General features: G+C 40.4%; 1 protein-coding gene across 1 annotated transcript in view; it reads right to left on the bottom strand.

Annotated features, from left to right (window-relative positions):
- Nucleotides 1-21,515, bottom strand: part of TTN (titin) — a 285,365-nt gene that overhangs the window by 8,770 nt on the left and 255,080 nt on the right. The window contains exons 281-311 of the mRNA XM_081002634.1: nt 20,839-21,135; nt 19,940-20,527; nt 19,553-19,855; nt 19,128-19,424; nt 18,588-18,875; nt 18,187-18,486; nt 17,780-18,082; nt 17,327-17,632; nt 15,453-17,219; nt 15,056-15,352; nt 13,665-13,952; nt 13,263-13,562; nt 11,106-13,172; nt 10,692-10,994; nt 10,297-10,602; nt 9,907-10,197; nt 9,487-9,786; nt 9,059-9,364; nt 7,612-7,917; nt 7,221-7,502; nt 6,408-7,001; nt 6,013-6,300; nt 5,592-5,891; nt 5,070-5,372; nt 4,616-4,918; nt 3,940-4,524; nt 3,274-3,579; nt 2,873-3,172; nt 1,954-2,529; nt 1,565-1,870; nt 877-1,470 (exon numbers count right to left, since the gene is read on the bottom strand). Of these exons, the coding sequence (XP_080858760.1) occupies nt 877-1,470; nt 1,565-1,870; nt 1,954-2,529; nt 2,873-3,172; nt 3,274-3,579; nt 3,940-4,524; nt 4,616-4,918; nt 5,070-5,372; nt 5,592-5,891; nt 6,013-6,300; nt 6,408-7,001; nt 7,221-7,502; nt 7,612-7,917; nt 9,059-9,364; nt 9,487-9,786; nt 9,907-10,197; nt 10,297-10,602; nt 10,692-10,994; nt 11,106-13,172; nt 13,263-13,562; nt 13,665-13,952; nt 15,056-15,352; nt 15,453-17,219; nt 17,327-17,632; nt 17,780-18,082; nt 18,187-18,486; nt 18,588-18,875; nt 19,128-19,424; nt 19,553-19,855; nt 19,940-20,527; nt 20,839-21,135 (13,950 nt within the window). The remainder of the gene's footprint in view (nt 1-876; nt 1,471-1,564; nt 1,871-1,953; nt 2,530-2,872; nt 3,173-3,273; nt 3,580-3,939; nt 4,525-4,615; nt 4,919-5,069; nt 5,373-5,591; nt 5,892-6,012; nt 6,301-6,407; nt 7,002-7,220; nt 7,503-7,611; nt 7,918-9,058; nt 9,365-9,486; nt 9,787-9,906; nt 10,198-10,296; nt 10,603-10,691; nt 10,995-11,105; nt 13,173-13,262; nt 13,563-13,664; nt 13,953-15,055; nt 15,353-15,452; nt 17,220-17,326; nt 17,633-17,779; nt 18,083-18,186; nt 18,487-18,587; nt 18,876-19,127; nt 19,425-19,552; nt 19,856-19,939; nt 20,528-20,838; nt 21,136-21,515) is intronic.

The following is a 21,515-nucleotide window of genomic DNA, read 5'->3' as shown; positions in this document are numbered from 1 at the left end:
AAAACACAGAGGGAAAGGAAGAAACAAAATGTGTGTAAACTATTGCTTTAAAATAAACCGAAACCTAAGCCTTTTATCATTTTACAGTCTGATAACATCTTAAACAAAATTGATCACAAGACCAATGCTACCAAAGCACACATAGTTATAAATGTGGATGTTTTGTATTTAACGTTTGTTTCATATACTGTTTATCCATATGTATCCTATTATACTTTCATTGTTCAAATGAAAATTCTGTCTGTTATGACTAACAGAACAATCCTGACCCCCAAATCCACTGGCTGGACAGGGCTAAGTTTGGGTGGTCCTTCCTCTCCATCAGCAGGGGGACATGCCCATCATGGAGGCCCTTCTGATGCCCACAGAATACTCTGTTGGTTTAGACTTAGCTGGTGGTGTTTTCACCAGCAGTAGCCAGTCTAAGCACTGAAAGTGGGCATTTTGAGGGCAAATCAGAAACAGCATTGGATCTGCTGGGGTACAAGCCCTTCATTCTTTTTCGAGGACCCTGGATCAGGCTCATCAACTACGCCAGTTTGGAGCTGGTGTAGTTATTTCCTCCCATTATCTTCGGGGTGTGTGTGTGTGTGTGTGTTCCAAAATGGCAATCCATGAGAACAAAAAAGGAGAAAAACATCTCTTCTTCTTTCCCTAGTCAGAGTGAGCCAGTAGAACATCTCGCATCTCTCCCACTTCACCTAGGACTACACCATAAATATCTAGATGACCATGCCACAATCTGACTTACTTTAAGGCTATTAAGAAAATACTATTCCAGACTCAGAGTTTCCACCCACTCCCTGTAGCCCATAAGCTTACTCTGAATGAAAAATTAAATAGAAACTAAATTTAAGAGCAAAGCACATTTCTTACCTTCAACATCCAAGGAAGCAGTTCCAGAAACAGATCCTCCCTGGTTGGTTGCCCTCACTTGATATACAGTGGCATCATCATCTGTTACATTTGTAATTACCAGTTGGTAATAGCCACCCTTAAATTCTTGTATCTTCACCTTTTCACCATCTGGCAAAATCTCTTTGCCCTGCCTGAACCATTTTACAACAGGCTTCGGATGACCAGTGACTTTGCAAACAAAGGTGGCATGACCTCTGAATTTCACATTTAGGTTTCTGATTTCTTCCTTGAAATGCGGTGCCTGAATTGCTACATCAGATTTGGGAGTGATTGGTTGTGAAATTTCGCTCCATTCGCTTTCACCGCCAAGATTTTCACATTTTACACGGAATTCATACTCCAGGCCTTCAATAAGACCTGTGACAGAATAGACGGTTTCGCGTATTTCTTCTGTGGTTACAGAAATCCATTTGTTTTGTTTCTTTTCACGTTTCTCCAGGAAGTAATTTCTGATCTTTGAGCCTCCATCGCTAGCAGGTGGCCTCCAAGAAACAACACAGGATTCACTTGTCACAGCAGATACAACTGGCTGACTTGGTTGGCCTGGCTTTTCTGTAAAGAAGAAATAATAATTTTCAGGACATGAAGTCAGTTTGCTTCGTTGAACTGCAGGTAAACAGAAAGGTGGCTTACGGAACACACTTACCAAATGGAGTCTTGATAATAACAACAGATGAAACTTCTAATGCTTCGCTGATGCCGAATGCATTCTGAGCAAAGACACGGAAATAATAGCCTGCGTTCTCAGTTAGGTTAACAATTCTGCAGGTTGTGCCAGAAATGCTTGAAGAAACCAGCTGCCACTCTGTGCCTTCTTTTGCTTCTCTTTTCTCTACAACATAATTTGTTACTAGAGCACCTCCATCATCTTCAGGTGGCTTCCAGCTGATGACCGCAGAGTTCTTCAGCAAAGCTTCTATAACAATTGGCCCTGCTGGTATATCAGGTTTATCTACAAAAAGAAAAGGCAGTGTTTAAAGTTAAATAGAAGAAGTATTTCCCATGATTTCAAGAAAATTTAATGCCAAGACATACCTTGTATTTCCACGTTTAGTACAGTATCAACAGTTCCAAACGTGTTACTGAGTTGTACTTTGTAGTGTCCTGCGTGGGCTTTATGCTGTACGTTTTTAATGGAAAGGTGAGTATAATGCTCTGTGTTCTCAATAGTAATGTTTTCTGAGCTCTTCAATAGTTTCTTGCCATGGAACCAAGTGATAGCAGGCACTGGACGACCAATGTATACAATATGGAGGCGAAGTGTGGATCCTACACCTGCACAATATTTCTCTTTCAATGGAAAGCCTGGGTGGAATTGTGGAGGAGCTTGTAAGAGTAGCTTGCCACTACTTTCAACCTCTCCAACTTCATTGATAGCCTTGCAAGTATAAACTCCTTCGTCTTCCTGCTCTTCTGTGAGCACTGTCAGTGTGTGAGTGCGCCCATCTGATGACATCTTGTATTTTCTGCTCTGTACCAATTCTTTGCCGAAACGATACCATTTAATATCAGGGAGAGGTCTCCCAAGGATCTGGCATGATAACTGAGCTGATTCACCCAGATTAGTAGTAACATCCTTCATTTCTTGTCTTACTCCTGGTGCCTCTCCAGCTATATTTATAAAGGGAGAAAAAATGTATTGAAAGCTTTTCCCATTGTCTTTTATTCCACATTCCCTCCCAAACCATAATGCTATGGTACCAAGCATAATTTTTATGCTGCCTATTTAATGAATCATTAATTTTATTAGCCCTGGAGTAGGAAATAGCTTATTTCCTTCCTCGAGGTCCATTCAGAAAAGTAAATATATGAAAGCAGAGTGTCCTAGTTACATAATGGAATTGCCAAATTACTTCAAAACTACTTTATACCATAGCACAGTTTACTGTGACATGTCATATCTTTTCAACAGCTACGTAAAGCACAGTGAATATAATGGAATAGTTAAACGTACATGTCAGTTTTGTCTTTACTGCCATAGCTGTTCTACGAGGTCTGCTGAGTCCAGTCTCATTTTCTGCAAAAACTCTGAATTCATATTCTGTAGCTTCCAGTAAGCCTCCCATTATAAACTGCCTGTCTTTGTTACGTTCTTTATTGCACTTTTTCCAGGTAGACTCTCCAGACTGGCGATATTCAATCCAGTATCCGATGATTTCTTTACCACCATCGCATTCAGGGCGCTCCCATTCTAAAGTAATGCTATCCTTAGATATGGACGTGATCTCAATTTCTCCAGGCTGGCTTGGTTTGTCTGCAAAATATCAAAGTATTTTCATTTAAAAAAGTGTATTTTCAAAAAAAAAAAACCCCGCCATACTGATACCCTCTAACACAGAAGTTACATTTACATACCAAATGGATCCTTGCAAACAACTGGTTCAGAAGCAGGGCTGGGTTCACCCTCACCAATGTCATTTTGGGCTACAATACGGAACTGATATTCAGCATCTGGAACCAGCCCTGTGACTGTATACATTGTAGTTGTGATGTGAGTCTTGTTGTGCCTGACCCATTTCTCAGTAGTTGTTTCTTTACGTTCAATATAGTAGCCAGTGACGCGAGAGCCACCGTCATCTCTAGGTCTGGACCAAGATAAGCTAATGGAACTCTTTGTGACATCAAGGATTTCTGGTGGATAACTTGGAGGCTCCGGAGGATCTGTTGAAAAGAATGTAACAATAACCATTTGTCATTCTGGCATAGCAGTTAAGAGTACTGGACCACAACCATGGAAAGCTGGGGTCACATGTCTGTTCAGTCATGAACTCACTAAACATGTTAACTCAGAACTAAGTGATCCTAACTTTAATAGGACTTACCCCCAGATAAGCCTGTATAGGACTGCAACCTCAATTACTTTTGGGCAGTCATTCTCTCTCAACCTAACCTACCTCACAGGTTTATTATCAGGATAAAAAGGGGCAGACAATGTACACTCCCCCGAGCACCTTGGAAAATAAAATAAAGTATGTGAGAGATGCACACACATACATGCATTTTCTGAACCCGTATACTTACTCAAAGGTGTCTTTGGCACAACTGGCTCTTCAGATTTCAGGGACTTGCTTACACCAAACTGGTTTTCAGCATAAACACGGAAGTGGTATTCCACATTTTCTTTGAGTCCTTTCACTACCAGTGATGTACCCCTTACTCTGGAGCCCACGGTGTACCAGGCAGTCTTTGGTACTTCACGTCTCTCAATATTGTATCCTATTATATCTGCGCCACCATCGTCACTTGGAGGCTTCCAGCTGACTCTAACAGAGCGTGCTTGTATGTCATCATATTCAAGTGGCCCTTCTGGTGGATTTGGAGTACCAATCACTCTGACCTTGATGTAGACAACCTTCTTGCCACATTTGTTTTCAAGCGTCAAATCATAGGTACCAGAATCTTCTCGTTCTGCATCTTTTATCACAAGTTCAGTATCTGATTCAGAAGTCGCAATCATGGCTCTCTTGGTGACATCATGTCCCTCTTTAGTCCATTTGCATATTGGAATGGGTTTACCTTTAATTGGCACTGTAAGCTTAACTACTCCACCTTGCCTTACAAATACACCTTCCAGGTATTTTTCATCAAGTTCATAATCGGGGAATTCTGGGAGGAGGAAAAAGAGATCATGTTATGTATGCAGAAAGCTAAATAGCGCTATGTTCTTTAAAATTTGTATTTCATTAAAGCATCTTACCAAGCATTTCAGTCACTTTGGCTGTTCCGGGAACATCAGCAGGTTCGCCAGGGCCACCGAGATTGCATGCTATAACACGGAATCTATACTCTGCACCTTGTGGAAGATGTGTTAGAGTGTATTCACGGATCTTGGTGGGGGTGGTATTGCATTTGGTCCATTCAAACTGATCAACCTTTTGCATTTCAATCAAGTAGCCAGTGACTTTAGACCCGCCTTCATCTTCTGGTGGACTCCAAGCCAAGGAAATAGATGTTCTTGTAGTATCTGTCACTCTTGGATTCTGAGGTTTACCCGGAGGAGCTGAAATATATTATTAGAGCGTGTTAGATATATTAAAGGTATAGTTTTCATGTTTAAAAGGCAGTCCAAAATATTAGTATCAACTATTTTACAAATAAAATGACTGAACAGAAGTCACTAGTATATGTTATGAATTTTGCAAATTATTTACCAATTGGATCTCTAGCAACTGCAGGCTTGGAAATTCGGCTTGGTTTGCCAGCACCCCTAGCATTGATAGCTGTGACACGATGTTCATACTCCAGTCCTTCAATCAACCCAGTGGAACGATAGCGTGTCATAGTGACTGCAACTTTGTTTACACGGACCCATCTCTCTGATTTAACTTCTTTGCGTTCCACAATATAACCAGTGATCTGTGAACCACCATCTTCTTCTGGTGGATACCAAGTAAGTGTCATTCCATCACGGGAGATATCAAACACTTCTGGGGTACCAGGAAGACCAGGAACACCTACAATAAATAGATTTTTAAAATGAGATGAAAATTCCATTTATAATCATATTTTGGTCTGAATAAGCAGGGTATTGTAGACTAGTTCTTTCATTCTTATTTCAGGAAAATGAAAATAGAAGGTACATAGTATCAAGACTTGTTTCTTCTATATGTGTCCATGTAAACTGATCTGGATTTTTTAAATGCAGAGGACTAGAAAAAAGAATATTTACTTACTAATTCTGCTCTTGCATTCTACAATTTCAGACTGCAAGTATGATCCAATTCCAAAGCGGTTTGTGGCAGCCACGCGGAACACATATTCAGCACCCTCAGTAAGTTTAGAAAACTTATATGTTGTCCGGGTTACAGATTCAGACACTGGTAACCATCCTGGACGATGTGCATCTCGTTGCTCCACCACATATCCACTTAGTGCTGCGCCCCCATCCATCTCAGGTGGTTCCCATGAAATGGTTACAAAAGTTGAATCAATATCAACAATTTTAATAGGTCCAGTAGGTGGTCCAGGTTTGTCTGTGAAAATGAAATAAATGAGATATAAACAAAGAAATAGTTAAACAAGGAAATACCTGAATTTGGGGAAATTATGCAAGAAAAAATTATGGACAATTATATTTTCAAAGCAAATTCTTACCCAGAATAATAACTTTTATTCTTTCAGTAGCTGTTCCAGTTGTGTTCTTCAGTTCAAGTGTGTACTCTCCAGTGTCATGTATTGTGGTTTCACGTATGGTTAATTTAGCTACCTTAGCAACTGTTTCAACTTTGACCCGGTCTGATTCTCGTAGTTTAGAGCCAGCAAAGAACCAAGAAACAGCTGGAGGTGGTCGTCCAGAAATTGGGATAGCTAGCTCTATAGGTCTGCCAGCTGGTACATGAATGGTCTTTTGAGGTATTCCAGCAAGGTCAATTGCAGGTAGAACTAAAATAATAATAATAGTAAACCCAACATTATTAATATTTGTTAAACCATGTCTCAGCACTTTGAATAATATTCCATTTCCCCCCCATTGTAATTATGACTCTTACCTTTTTGTTCTTGTACTGTCACTGCTGTGACTATCTCTCTTGGTTCAGACACACCCTTTTGATTTTGCGCTCTTACTCTAAACAGGTACTGTTCACCTTCATTTAATGAAATTATTGTGTGCTCAAGGACCGTAGGTTTCAGTGTTACAACTTTCATCCACCTTTCTGTTCCAGCTTTACTGGCCTCAATTACATAGCCAGTTAATCTGCTGCCACCATCATGCTGTGGTTTTTCCCATGCAAGCGATACAGTAGATTTAGTTATATCAACCACCTCCAGTTTCTGAGGCGCACTTGGAACTTCTGACACCAGCACTGCATCTGCTGTCTCACAGGGTTCACCAATGCCATAGATATTTTCTGGCAGTACTCGGAAGTAGTATAGCGCTCCTTCAATGAGCCCGGAAATTCTGTAAAAGGTTTTGTTGCATTTAGTAGTTACTGTCTTGAATGCTCGCATGGCAGCCTCACGTTTCTCTATTATATAGTTGTTGACTGGAGCTCCTCCATCAATAGTTGGAATATCCCAAGTAATTGTCACAGACTCTTTTGTAACCTCTTTAACTTTCACTGCTCCTGGTGGTCCAGGGGTATCTGTGGAACAAACGGCAAAATAGACCTTCGTCATATTTTATGTGCATTACACTCTGCATAGTATTTTTTCTGCATAAGCAAATTAAAGTTGGAGACTACCATTACTCTGCAAACTAAATCCCTCTTTTTTTTCTTTTTCTTTTTAGCAAATTTCTTTAAGTTTGTGATGGAATGGGCAAAGGTATTGCTGTAACAATAAACAACGGTATTTGCACTTACCATAGACTTTAACCATAATTGTGGCAGATTTCTTTCCTGATTGATTTTCAGCCTCAAGGACGTATTTTCCAGCATCGTACCGGTTCACTTTATCCACAACCAACAGTGTGTAGCTGTCTGTGGTGTCAATGATACCTCGACTTGCTAGGTCAACACCCTTCTTGCTCCATGTAACCATTGGTGTTGGTCTGCCAGATACTGACACCATTAGACGTAAAGAGCCACCTGCTCTGACCGTAATAGTCTTCTTGAGGTCTTCAGCAAGCTCAAGTTCTGGTATTTCTATAGGTGGGGATAGAAAAAAAAGATTAGGTTGCATTTGAATATTTCTGAACAAATTTTCAATTTGTAAGTTTGCAAATATTTTACAAAGACTCAATCTTGACATTACCTAGCCTTTCCACAGGTTCTATTTCAGCAGGGGTCTCACTGTATTCACTCATACCATTTACATTTGTGGCAGCCACTCTAAAGCGGTACTTCTGGCTTATTTTCAGACCAGTCACAGTGAATTCGGTGTTTCTTATGGTGGCAGTGCTATGGGCCCGATACCATTGTTCAGTTCCTTCTTCTTTCATTTCAAGGACATAGCCTAATAAATCAACGCCACCGTCATACATGGGCTTTGTCCAAGCCAAGCTTATGCTAGTTCTAGTAGTGTCCACAACTCTTGGCGGTGAAGGTGGAGCAGGAGTATCTTTGGAAAGGAAAAAAAATACACACTTCATGTTACTACAGTGGATCCTTAAAACCTGAATGAATAATCATTTAAACACTTCTGTAGTAGCTATGATTATATATTTTGAACTGCTCCTGTACTTGGATCGGGATATAATTTTAACACTGGCTATCTGTTTCAGTACAGCCTGCTCCCAAGGAACAGATGTGTTTAAGGTGCTGCTGTTTCTTTAGCTTGTGGTATGCAAGAAAGTGATACAATAGAATAATAGGGCTTAGAAGGTTCAGGAGTACACGAAACACTTTGGAGTGGAATGCCCTCCCATCAGATGTCAAAGAAATAAACAACTATAAGACATCTGAAGGCAGTCCTGTTTAGGGAAATTTTTAATGACTGATGTTTTAATGTATTTTTAACCTTCTGTTGGAAGCTGCCCAGAGTGCCTGGGGAAACCCAGCCAGACGGGTGGGGTAGAAATAAAAAATTATTATTATTATTATTATTATTATTATTATTATTATTATTTGAAGGAACTTTCACATGTTATCTCCTTTTTCTCCCTCTTGTAGCTTGTCCCTTAAAATTCAGCCCTCACCTTCCTTGCTGCAGACAAAGTTGCATATGTTTAGGCTGTTCAAGGGCAGGTTGACAGGAGATATGATAGCCATTTTCAAATATCTAAAGGACTGTCACTGGGAAGATGGAGCAAGCTCATTTTCTCCTACTCTGGAGGCTAGGAACCAAACCAACTGGAATAATTTGTCCTGACTAAACATCAGCAATAACTTTCTGATGGTAAGAGCTGTTCAGTAGTGGAACAGACTCCCTTGGGAGGTGGTGGACTCTCTTTCACTGGAGGTTTTTAGGCAGAGGTTGGATGGCCAACGTTCATGTATGCTTTAGTTGAGATTCCTGCATTGCAGGCTGATGGACTAGATGACCCTTGGGGTCACTTCCAACTATACAGTTCTATGATTCTATCATTCTAAGGCATCCATCCTGGTGGCATTAAAAATGGCTTAAAAATAAATAAATATATTCTCTTTGGTGCTGTGGTGAATGGTCCAAACAGCACCACTGGACCTTCTAGATTCAAGGCCTATGCAGTCTTCATATTGTTTAATCTACAATATTAATGAATATAAATGAATGAACTTACATGATGGGTCTTTGCACAAAACGTACTGCGAAGCATCGCTAGGCTCGCTGTTGCCAGCAGCATTTACTGCAGTGACACGGAACTGATATTCGCTGCCTTCCATTAGACCAGTAATTTTCAGTCTTGTGTCATAAATGATGTAGTCTTTGTTAACGCGGGTCCAGCGTAGGCTTTTCTTTTCTCGTTTGTCTACAAGATAGGTCCTGATCTCGTTACCCCCATCCGACTCTGGCTTCAGCCACTGAATAATGACGTGCTCTTTGCCAGCACCCACTGATTCAGGAACACCAGGTGGTGATGGGATAGCTGTAAATATTTATTAAAGGCAGGAAAAGAATTAGGTATTTCACATTTATTGTGTGTAACACAACTTACTTTGTGCCTCCCCCCAAAGGGGAAAGACTTCACAAGGCTAGAGAAGTACTTACTGAATGAATTTCTAGCAATAATGGGTTCTGTTTCAAGTGGAACACCTGGTCCATATTTGTTGACAGCTCTTACACGGAATATATATTCATTATTCTTTATAAGTCTGGTTACTACACATGACAGCGTTGGACATTCGGGTTCAACAATAACCCAGTTCAGTCTGCTTGTCTCGCGTCTCTCTACAATGTAATGAGTAATTTCTGCCCCTCCATCTTCTTGAGGCATCCGCCAAGCCAAGGTACACTTCTCTTCTGTAACTCTGCTTATGGTGATTTTGCCAGCGCATGGACCAGGCGAATCTATTGACAAAGAGTAAAAGGATAATTACTGCAGTGAAAGAAATTCTTTAATCTCAAAATGAAACTTTAAAGGAAAGAAGTTAAATAGCCACAGAAAACTAGCAGATATGAAATACTCACCAAGCACTTTGACAAGGACAGCAACTTGCTTTGTCCCACTGGCATTTTTAACAGTTAATGTGTATTTTCCAGTATCACTTCGGTCACAGAACTTGATGATTGCAACAGCATGCTTGCTTGTGTATTGCAAAGCGACCTTTTCGCTTGGGTCCAGTTCTTTGTCACCTTTAGACCAAAATACTTTGGGTTCTGGTTTTCCTCCAATCGATGCCTCAAGAACCAGGTCAGATCCAGCCCTAACTGTTACAACATCTCCTTGCAATTTGGCATCCAGTTCAGCTTTAGGCGGTGCTATGAAAAAAAAAGCAAAAGAAATAAATGTGCATTTTGATCGCTTAAAATATGGACAATTCATGACCTAATTTTAAAACCCACATGAACATCTCTTACAGTATTCATCTTTACAGGCAACAGGGCCAGTAGATTCAGAACCCTTGCTAATTACACCAGCCGCATTCTTTGCCAAAACACGGAATTCGTATTCCTCTCCTTCACTAAGAGCTGTCACGGTAAAGGAGTTTTCAGAGACAATGGTATAGTTGCATTTCAGCCAGCGTCCATCTCCAGCTTCATTGTATGGTTTGCGTTCTACAATATAGCCAACAATTTTGCTTCCACCATCATAAAGTGGGGGAGACCAGGTTAATGACACTGAAGACCTTGTTACATCTGTGACCTCTGGCCTGCCCGGTGGATCTGTAAGAGAACATAATGCAAAAATATCACTCCATTGTTCCTTTAAATAGTCATAGGACACACACTTTCTCTCTACCAGTTATACATACCAACAGGATTTTGGGCCAAGACAGATCTTGAAGCTTCACTGGCTTTGCTCAGCCCAGCAGCGTTTAATGCATATATTCTGAATTGATACTCCAGACCTTCCACGAGCCCTGTAACTTTGTAGTTACATTCAATACATGGAGATTTGTTTTCCTTCACCCAAAGGATTGTGTTGCGTTCTTTCTTTTCAATCCAGTATCCAACAACTTTGCTGCCGCCATCATGATACGGTTCTTCCCACCGAATGGACATGGCATTGGCAGAAACAAAATAGACTTCGGGTCTAGTGGGTGGGCTTGGTGGGACTGATGAAAGAAAATAAAGGGAAATACTGTTAAATACTGCTGTGTTTGTTTGGTTTTGGTTTTTTTAAAAAAAGGAATTTATGCACATCTGTTAAAACAATTATTACTTACCAAATGGATGCTCAGCCACTATCGGTACTGATTCTACTGGCTTGCTGACACCAAATCTGTTTTCTGAGCTTACACGGAAAGTGTATTCCATATATTTAGTGAGGTGAGTTACTTTGATCTGTGTACGTTTGACGCTGGAATTTACCAGTTGCCATGCTGTTGTACCAGATTCACGTTTTTCAACAATATAGTTTGTAATACCAGTGCCACCATCATCTTCAGGCTCCTTCCATGACAACACACAGGATTCGGCTGTCACAGATGATACTTCTATGGGGCGTGTAACTGGACCAGGTCTTCCAATAACAACGACTGTGACAGTGAAAGTTTTCACGCCAGCTGTGTTCTCAAGTGTCAAATAATATTTACCAGAGTCACCTCTCATGCTCTCCTTAACAGTCAGTGTGGTTCTTTCCTTTGTTGTCTTTATAGTCACTCTGTCTGTTTCCTTGAGTCTCATTTCTTCAAGTTTCCATGTTACCTTTGGAACAGGACGTCCACTAATTGGTATGTCAATAGTGAAAGAGCTACCAGCTTTGCAAGTTATAAGTTGTTTAGTTATTCCACTGAGATCTGCAGTTGGCTCAATCTGTGGCTCTTTAATAATAACAGAAGAAAAGGCTTCTCTTGGTTGACTGTAGCCAGCATTATTCCTTGCTTTGACACGGAACTCATATTCATTGTTCTCTATAAGACCTTCAACTGTAAAAGTCAGCTGTTTAGTTTGACCGGCTTCAAGCCAATAGTCAGATCCCTTTTGTTTCATCTCTAGGAGGTATCCAGTGATGCGACTACCACCATCATGATCAGGTTTCAGCCAAGCTAGTATTGCAGATGACTTGGTAGTATCAACAATATCTAATCTCTTAGGTGGAGCAGGCTCTTCTGTGGCTACAACTGGCTCTGTTAATTCACAAGGTTCACCTATTCCATATTCATTTTCTGCTGAAACACGGTAAAAATAGGGCACACCTTCTGCAAGATCTGTGACCTTAGCAATTTGACGAGTACATTTTTCATTGACAACCTGCCAGCTGCGACGGCTTGCTTCTCGCTTCTCCACGACATAATGATGGATGCGAGCACCTCCATCCAAAATAGGAGCATCCCACATTAAAGTGATAGAGCCTCTGGTCACATCCTTAAATGTAATGGGGCCTGGTGGCCCTGGAGTGTCTAGTACTTTAACAGTGAAGGCAACAGATTTCTTACCACTGTTGTTTTCTACAGTCAATATGTATTTGCCAGCATCTGTTCTGTTACAGTTCTCCACAGTTAATGTACTGAATGAGTCTGTTGTATGTATGTCAGCACGCAGGCTAAGTGATGAATCTGCTTTGGACCATACAGCAGTAGGAACAGGTCTGCCCTTGAAGGCAATAAACAGACGGATAGTTGCACCTGCTCTGACAATATGTGTCTGCTTGAAGCTAGCATCAATATCAAGTTCTGGTGAAGAGAGTCTATCTATTGTTTGCACCGAAGCAGAAACTTCACAGCTTTCTCCTTTGCCTGCACCATTTACAGCACTGACTCGGAATTTGTAGTTTTCGTTTGGTTCTAGATCAACCACAGTGTACTTGGTAGCAATGCAAGTCTCAGCATTGACTTTATGCCATTCTCCTAAATCTGCTTTGCACATTTCGATGATGTAGCCAATTATTTCCAGGCCTCCATCGAAAACAGGCCTGGTCCATTCCAAGCTGACACTTGTCTTTGATGTGTCGGTCACTTTGACAACAGTAGGAGCACTTGGTGGATGAACTGCCTCTCTGCATTTAATCAGCCTTGAGACACCACTCGGCGGCCCAACTCCTGCATTATTTTCCGCCATGACATGGAACTCATATTCATTGCCTTCGGTTAGGCCTGTGACTCTGAACCGTGTCTCAGAAATGGGCCTCTTGCTGGACACTTTAACCCAGAGAATACTTTTCTTTTCTCTCCTCTCCAAGATATATTGGTTAATGTCACTTCCACCATCTGATGCTGGCCTTGTCCATGTAAGTGTAATGCTGTTTCCTGTTACGTTGCTTGGTTCTGGAGTGCCAGGAGCCTCGGGGACAGCTGTAAAATAAAAGAAGCCAATCAGATAACATCCTCAACAAGGTTGCCAACACTGTAATTTAAGATTTCTCAATTTAATGTAAAACTTACTATAATGTGCCTGTGCTACGATTGGATCAGATTCCAGTGGCCTGCCGACACCAAACTTGTTGGCTGCTGAGATACGGAACTGGTATTCATTGCCCTTTATTAATTTGTGTGCCGTGTAGCTGCATGTTTCACAGTGGTCTTCAATCAATGCCCAGGATACTCGGCTGGTCTCACGCTTTTCAATCACGTAATGAGTAATGGCTGCACAGCCATCATTAGCAGGCGCCTCCCACCATAATGACGCCTTCTCTTCAGTAACATTGGTGAATCGTATTGGCCCACCGACTTTTCCTGGGGTATCTGTAACAGTCAATTATCAGTTATTTTTATCTGTTCTTATTTTAATATAGAATGAACAGAATGCTAAATAAAAGTTGCTCAATTTCATATAAGGAAAGTTACCGTGTACTCTTATGGTTATGTCTGCCTGTCTGGTGCCCGATGCATTCTTGGCTTCTATTCTGTATACTCCACGATGTTCCCGGGAAGCATCTCTAACAAACAAGGTGCTATAGCCAATTGCATTGTTTATTTCCATATTCAGCCTCTTGTCAATCTCAGCTCCATCTTTATACCACATCACCTGAGGAACTGGCCGGCCTGTGATGAAAACTTTAAACCTTATGCTTTCCCCAGCTTTCACTGTAAGGCCTTCGAAATGTTCGGCACCGAACTCAATATTTGGAGCAACTAAAGAATAAAAAGAAGTAAAATAATGTTCACTTAATGGTCAGCAATGTATTTTCTTACAAAACAATATAAAGAGCTATACTAGTTATTTTATGTCAGAGTATCACTTAATATTAAATACAAAACTATCAGTATGTATATGCCAGTCTTCCACATAATATCAGTTTGTGTGTGTTTTTTTTAATTGAGTTACTCAGTTCATGTTTGTGATCTTTTGCAGCAGGGCTGAGGAAGCCCAGGCTTTCCAGTTAGCCCTCAGGATTCTCCCTAGTCATCCCCACTCCCCCCAAGCCATACCCCTCTCTGAGGCAGCTTCACACATTCCTCAAGTGCAGGCTTCCTCAACCTCAGCCCTCCAGATGTTTTTGGCCTACAACTCCCATGATCCCTAGCTAGCAGGATCAGTGGTCAGGGATGATGGGAATTGTAGTCTCAAAACATCTGGAGGGCCGAGGTTGAGGAAGCCCGCTCAAGTGCTTTTGCATGACTGGAATGTGTCTCTGAAGAGTGATAATACCTCTTGCTTGGCTACATCGAGGATTGATTAACTAATTTGTACATCACTTACTATATTAAAAATAGCTCAAAGTGCTGTACAGAAAACTGAAGCAAAAACAGACAACTTAAACAAAATATTACAAAAATACACAGCTGTATATAAAATGTTACATTAATACAAAGATACACACACACACACACACACACACACACACACAGTCATTTTCCTTCTGAGAGGCATGACAGAGGGAGAGAGAGAAAAGTAGAAGCCTCTTATTTTTGCATGTCTGGAATGTAGCCTACTGAACAAAAGTAAGAGCCACATCCACTGCTCTGTCCATTTTTGCCTCTGCTGTCCACACCAAGCATGTGTCCCCATGAAGATTATCCATGAGGGACTGTGTGCTTTGGATGGAAAAGGTTGCCTACTCCTGATTTACAGTGTTAGTAGGAATGGACAGTGTTAATCAGTTGCTTAGCAGATAGTGAGATAGTCACCAGAGTTCAAAGCCATTCAGTAATACAGCCGTTGGCTGTAAATAAAGTGCTGTGGCCCATAAACTTTAGGAGAGCCTACACATAACATGCTTATAAATAAGGCTTACCGGCTTCATCTCTGGTCATGATATAGCCCGAAGACTGAGAAGGAGGGCTGATAGTTCCAACAGCGTTTCTTGCAAGTATTCTGAATTCATACCGATCGCCGGGGCTAAGTCCTGTAGCTGTATACTGGCATTCACTGACATCAATAAAATTGCATCTGACCCAGCGATCACCACTTCCTTGACGTTTCTCAATACTGTAGCCCACAATCTTGCTGCCTCCATCACGCAGAGGTGCTGTCCACTTCAGAGTAATAGTCTCCCTAGTCACATCAATGTAATCAGGGGTGCCAGGCGGATCTGAAAGAAACACAGGTGCATTAATAGTAATATAATTCAGCATAAATTCCAACAGTGTGTTGAGACAGGTGCATTATATATTCAGTGATCAGTCACTTACCTACTGGGGAAACGGCCAAGGCAAATTTGCTTGGGTCACTAGCGGAGCTTAATCCAGCAGAGTTTTCTGCATATACACGGAACTGGTAGTCCAAACCATCCATTAATCCAGTAATTCTGTATTCTCTATTAGATATTGGTGACAAATTGACTTTCTGCCACAATATGCTATTTCGTTCTTTCTTTTCAACATGGTATCCAGTAATTTCTGCTCCTCCGTCATAGACTGGAGCATCCCAAGATATGGTCATTCCATCAGCTGTCACATTGTAAACAACAGGCTTCCCTGGTGAACCTGGTGGTTTGAACTGGTGTTTTGCTATGACCTCAATGGAGTTTAGTGGTGGGCTCACTCCGTATCTGTTTTCTGCGCGGACTCTGAACTGATACTCTGCATCTTTAACAAGGTTGGGAACTTTGAAGGTTGTCCTTGACACACTAGAACAGATCATTTTCCAGTTGGTCTGTGAGGTTTCACGCTTCTCAACGCTGTAGCCAGTGATTTCTCCTCCCCCATCATCTTCAGGAACACCCCATGAAAGAACCATACTATCTGCTCTGATTTCGTCTAGTTTAATGGGTCCCTTGGGCTTAGATGGTGGGCCAAGTGTTATAACTGTGATTGGGAATGACTTCCTGTGAACACCATTATCAAGAATTAAGGTATATTTGCCACCATTTTCTTTTTTCACATTCTTAATGCTTAAAGTTATTTTGTTTTCAGTTTTCTTGAAGCGAACCTGTTCACTTTCTTTAAGAGGAATGTTGTCTTTCAGCCAGCTCATAGTTGGCTTGGGCTTTCCCTTATATGGTAATTCAACATGTACATTATAACCTATTCTCACTGTTACTTGTCCTCCAGGTATATCAGAAAGGTCTGCTTCAGGTGTTATTACATAGTCTTTCACTGTAATGGGTCCAATTACAGAAAAATCACTTCTTCCTTTTTCATTCTTTGCAGAAACTCTGAACTCCATAACAGAAAGCTCCTTAAGTTTTTCAACTTCAAATTCGCATGCTTTACTTGCCCCTGCATATGACCATTCATGTTCATCCTTCAGTTTCTTCTCAATAACGTAATCAGTTATGATACTACCACCATCAAATTCAGGTTTGCTCCACTGTAAAGTGACAGACGTCTTTGTTGAATCTTTCATGGCCAGATCCCGTACAGGTCCAGGGACTTCTGCTGCTTTCACTGGTTCTGAAGTTTCACATGGTTCACCCAATCCATTTTCATTTTCTGCAAGAACACGGAAGAAGTATGGGATCTTCTCTGACAAGTCAGTTATCTTAAATGATGTATTAGAGCACTTGGCTGTAACAGAGGACCATGCTCTCTTTGTGGCATCTCTTTTGTCAATGACATAATTTGTTACTTCAGAACCACCATTGATGAGTGGTGGGTCCCATACCAATGTCACAGTTCCACGAGAAACATGTTTAAGATGCAGTCTCTGGCATGCAGATGGAGTGTCAAGGACTTTAACGTTCACAAATGAAGTTTTGGGTTTTCCAACTCCATTCTCAATAGTGAGGACATATTTTCCTGTGTCATTGCGAGTGACTTGAGGAATACTAAGGAGTGTGGACGATTCTGTGTTCTGAATGCTGTATCTTTCATCAACACCTAGATTTTTGTCACCCTTTCTCCATGTGACAGTTGGAGGTGGTCTTCCTTTGAATGGAATCATTATCTGTACATCTTCACCTGCTTTAGCCACAATGGAGGTTCTGAGAGCAACATCTAGATCAATCTGTGCCTCCTCTGCAAAAAATAAAATAATAATAAAATTAAGTTAAAAGAAAAATAATTCGTATTTGGGGAAAAGATGAAAATACTGAATATTAAATATAATAATAGAATTTACATACCAAGTATGTCTTTAGCTTGTACAGCTTCTGTCATTTCAATGGGTTCACCTTGTCCAGCATAATTTATAGCAGCTACACGGAAGTAGTAATTGATTCCTGGCTGAAGGTGAGAAACAACATACTCTGTGGTTCGCACTTCTCCTCTTGCACTGACCAGAGTCCATTCTTCTTCTTCCCCTTCTCTCTTTTCAATAGCATAGCTGGTAATTGCACTTCCTCCATCATAGGCTGGTTTAGTCCAGCTGAGTGTGACAGATGTCTTTGTAGTATCCACAACTTTTAGCTTAAGAGGTGGCCCAGGTTTTTCTGCAAAATGCAAGTAACAAAAATGAGACTTGACAACCCTGACAACTAATAGCAATAACTTAGAGCAACATGTGCCCTTACACAATTTCAAGAATGTATATAATTTGACCTTTGCATTTTTGCACAATCAAATGAAAGGTTTCTTACCTATAGGATCTTCAGCTTTGTAGAAGTCCGATGCATCAGAGAAGGGACCTTGCCCAGCTGCATTCACAGCAGAAACTCTGAACTGATATTCACTGTTTTCTGTTAGTCCCGTCACTTTCTGCCTGGTGTCACGAATGGTTTCTTTAGACACCTTGAACCAGCTTAGACTTTTCTTATCCCGTTTCTCAAGGTAATATCCATTTATCTCGCTACCACCATCTACAGTTGGTCTGCTCCAGACTATGGTCATAGACTGTTTAGTTATCATGGAAGCCTCTGGTATACCAGGTTGTCCAGGTGTAACTGCATTTTTATTGAAACAAAAATAACATTAGGTCAATATAAACTAATAGGTAATCACCTAGAGATAATAAAAAAGGTATTAATGGCCATCTGCTTTAACTTACCAAATGCATTTTTAGCTATGACAGTGTCAGATTCCAGTGGCTCACCAACACCAAATTTGTTTACGCCTCGTACTCGGAATATATATTCATTTCCTTTTATGACTTTTGTGGTAGTGACAATGCATTCTTCAAGTTTCTCTGAAACCACAGACCATACCACACGGCTTGTCTCACGTTTCTCAACAATGTAATGTGTTACAGCAGCACCTCCATCATCTGCTGGCGGTTGCCACATAAGGGTAATCTTTTCTGCGGTGACAGTTTTGAAATGTATAGGTCCACCTGGTGGTCCTGGTTTATCTGTTTAATATGCAAGAAAAATATATATTTTAAATAGGCAATAATGGACACAGCTAGTTGAATTGACAGAAGAAAACAATATAAAAATGCCCCAAACATACCAAGTATCTGTACCCTAATGGTGGCAGATGCAGAACCCATGGCATTCTTTAATTTCAGTTCGTAACTTCCGCTGTTAATACGAGTTGCTTCTTTGATCAGTATAGCTGAAAATTCTGTGGTGTTTTCAATGGATACCTGGGCACTGGTATGTATTTCTTTACCATTGTGGAACCACTCAATTGTAGGCACAGGCTTTCCTGAGATGCCAAGTTTCAGTTTAATTGCTGTGTCTGCTTTGTATTTGACTACTTCTGTATATTCTGGGGGTACATCAATTTCAGGTGCACCTTAATGAAAAAGAAGCGGAATAGAAAATATATTAACATTTTTGAAATTCTCAGAAAGATTGATAACAAAGCAGCATTCAGTGCCAAATAATAATTTCCTAGTATCCTCTGATAGTGAAAGGCAAGCTTGAAACTGTACTGTGCTGCCCAGCTAAGGCCCCTGAATTCAAATTAGAATTTCTGTTAACAGTATTTACCTTAAACTCAAACATATAACTGGATATCAGTGGTTATGCGTTATTAATTTCTTACCATATGTATCCACGCATGTTATAGGGCCTAAAACATCAGATGGATTGCTAATTGAACCAGCAGCATTCTTAGCAAAAACACGGAATTCATATTGGGAGTTTTGAGTCAATCCTGATACAGTGAAATTAGTCTCAATGACATTGGTGAAGCTTGCTTTTGTCCATCTTCCATTTGGAAGATCACGTTTCTCAACAATATATCCAGTAATTTTGCTGCCACCATCAAAAGCTGGCTGTGTCCAAGAAAGATTGACAAATGTTTTGGAAATATCTTTGACACGAAGGGTTCTTGGCGGCTCTGCAGTATGAAACAGCAACAACATTTGGAATTAATGTGTTCATTCAACAATGACTCACCAAATAAATATTTTCTATTAAATTCATTATTTGAAATATGATTCTTATCCTTTACTACAGACTACATACCACAGGCATCTATAGCAAGAACTGCATCAGATGGATGGCTTGCTTTTCCAATACCAGCTGCATTTTCTGCATACACTCTGAACTCATAAATGAGACCGGCGGTGATATTGGAGGCCTTGAAGTGAGTTGTGCGTATAATCATTTTGTTAGCTTTCTTCCATAAAATACTGTTCCTGTCCTTCATTTCCAAATGGTAGCCAATGACTGCACTGCCTCCATTGGAAACAGGTTCATGCCATCCAACAACGATGCTTTCTCGAGTCACGTTGGTGATCCATGGTGTGGAAGGTGGTCCAGGGGGTGCTAAATGAATATTAAGTACAGGTTAATAAATCATAAATACATGCCTGAAAAACTCAGAAAATGAGCAAACAAAAAGTCACTTACTGTAAGGAAGCTTAACAGTTATACATGCTGAGTCAATATGGTCACTTATGCCAAAGCGATTTTCTGCTTTAATACGGAATTGATATTCTTCTCCTGTTGTTAGTTTCGTGATCTTAATCATGTTTCTAGCAACAGTTGCAGACACTTCAGACCACACAGCAGTGCTTGTTTCTCTTTTCAGTACAATGTAGTTGGTAACTTGACTTCCGCCATCATAACGAGGTGGCTCCCACTTAAGGGTAAGACCTTGTTCAGTGATATCACTTACAACAACAGGACCAACTGGAGGGCCTGGTCTGTCTAGGACAACAATCTTAAGGAAAGATTTAGTAGTTCCACTGGAGTTGGAAGCTGTGATGTCATATCTACCAGAATCAGTAGCCACACTTTCTTTGAGATTAACGATGACACTTTCAGCTGTGGTTTCAGTGTTAAACCTCATTGTTGGTTTGAGAGGAATGCCGTCCCTGGATAAAGTCACCTTCGGCAATGGTCTTCCAGAAACTGGAATCTCTACCTTTAGGTTTGAACCTGCTCTTACATAAACGGTGTGGTTCGGGAAACCTTTCATGTCGACTTCAGGAGATTCTGAAAAAATACATTTGCAAAATGTTATAAACAATGGTTTTCAAGTGCATTTTCATCTGAATTTGTATGAGCTCTATGCTAACTATTTATTATTTATTAATTAAAACTATTTTTATGCCACCTTTCATGTAAACATCACAAGGCAGTATACACATACACATTAAAATTACATCAAAACTTAAAGAATAAGTAAAATACCAGTCAACTTTAGATCAAAATAGACATGTTATTATGATCTGTTTTTAGCAGATGCCAAATTGCCATCAGTGTCACCGAGGTGATTCCAAGAAGAATGCACCATTTCCACATACCTAGTTGTTCTTTAACTGTAACGGCATGAAGAAGCTCTTTGGGGTCACTTAGACCAGCTTGGTTTTCAGCAAATACTCTAAAGAAGTACTCCGCATTCTCCTTGAGACCCTGGACAATATGATGAGTTGTCTTGACTACAGCACATCTGACCCATTTCTGCTGCCCCTTCTCTAGGGCTTCAACAAGGTAGCCGACAACTCTGCTTCCTCCATCATGTTCTGGCTTTAGCCACACAAGAGATACACTATCTTTAGTAACGTTTGATACTCCCAGTTTTTCGGGTGGGCTTGGTTTTTCTGAAAAATAAAGAGAAGATGATCAAGAAATGAATAAATAGAAGATGAATCGAGAGCAAATGTGTCATATGCATTCCACTTAATTTTAATGTATTCAGCAAGCACATATTTTCCACAGGAAAGCTGTACATTTTAATAATACTAATACTAATAATAATTTATACCCCGCCCATCTGGCTGGGTTTCCGCAGCCACTCTGTGCGGCTCCCAATCGGATATTAAAAACACAACACAGCATTAAACATTAAAAACTTCCCTAAATAGTGAAGTTTTATCTTGCATGCCTATATTAAAATATTATTAGAGTTATTAGGTGTTTTCAAGACACCTAAAAATTTGATTACTGCCTTACAATAAATTAATAACAGTAATATAAACAT

This window comes from Podarcis pityusensis (assembly GCF_964106645.2).
Source record: "Podarcis pityusensis genome assembly, chromosome: 1".
Lineage (NCBI taxonomy): Eukaryota > Metazoa > Chordata > Lepidosauria > Squamata > Lacertidae > Podarcis > Podarcis pityusensis.
Note: the sequence above shows the minus strand (reverse complement) of the source record. Positions and strands in the feature narration are given on the sequence as shown.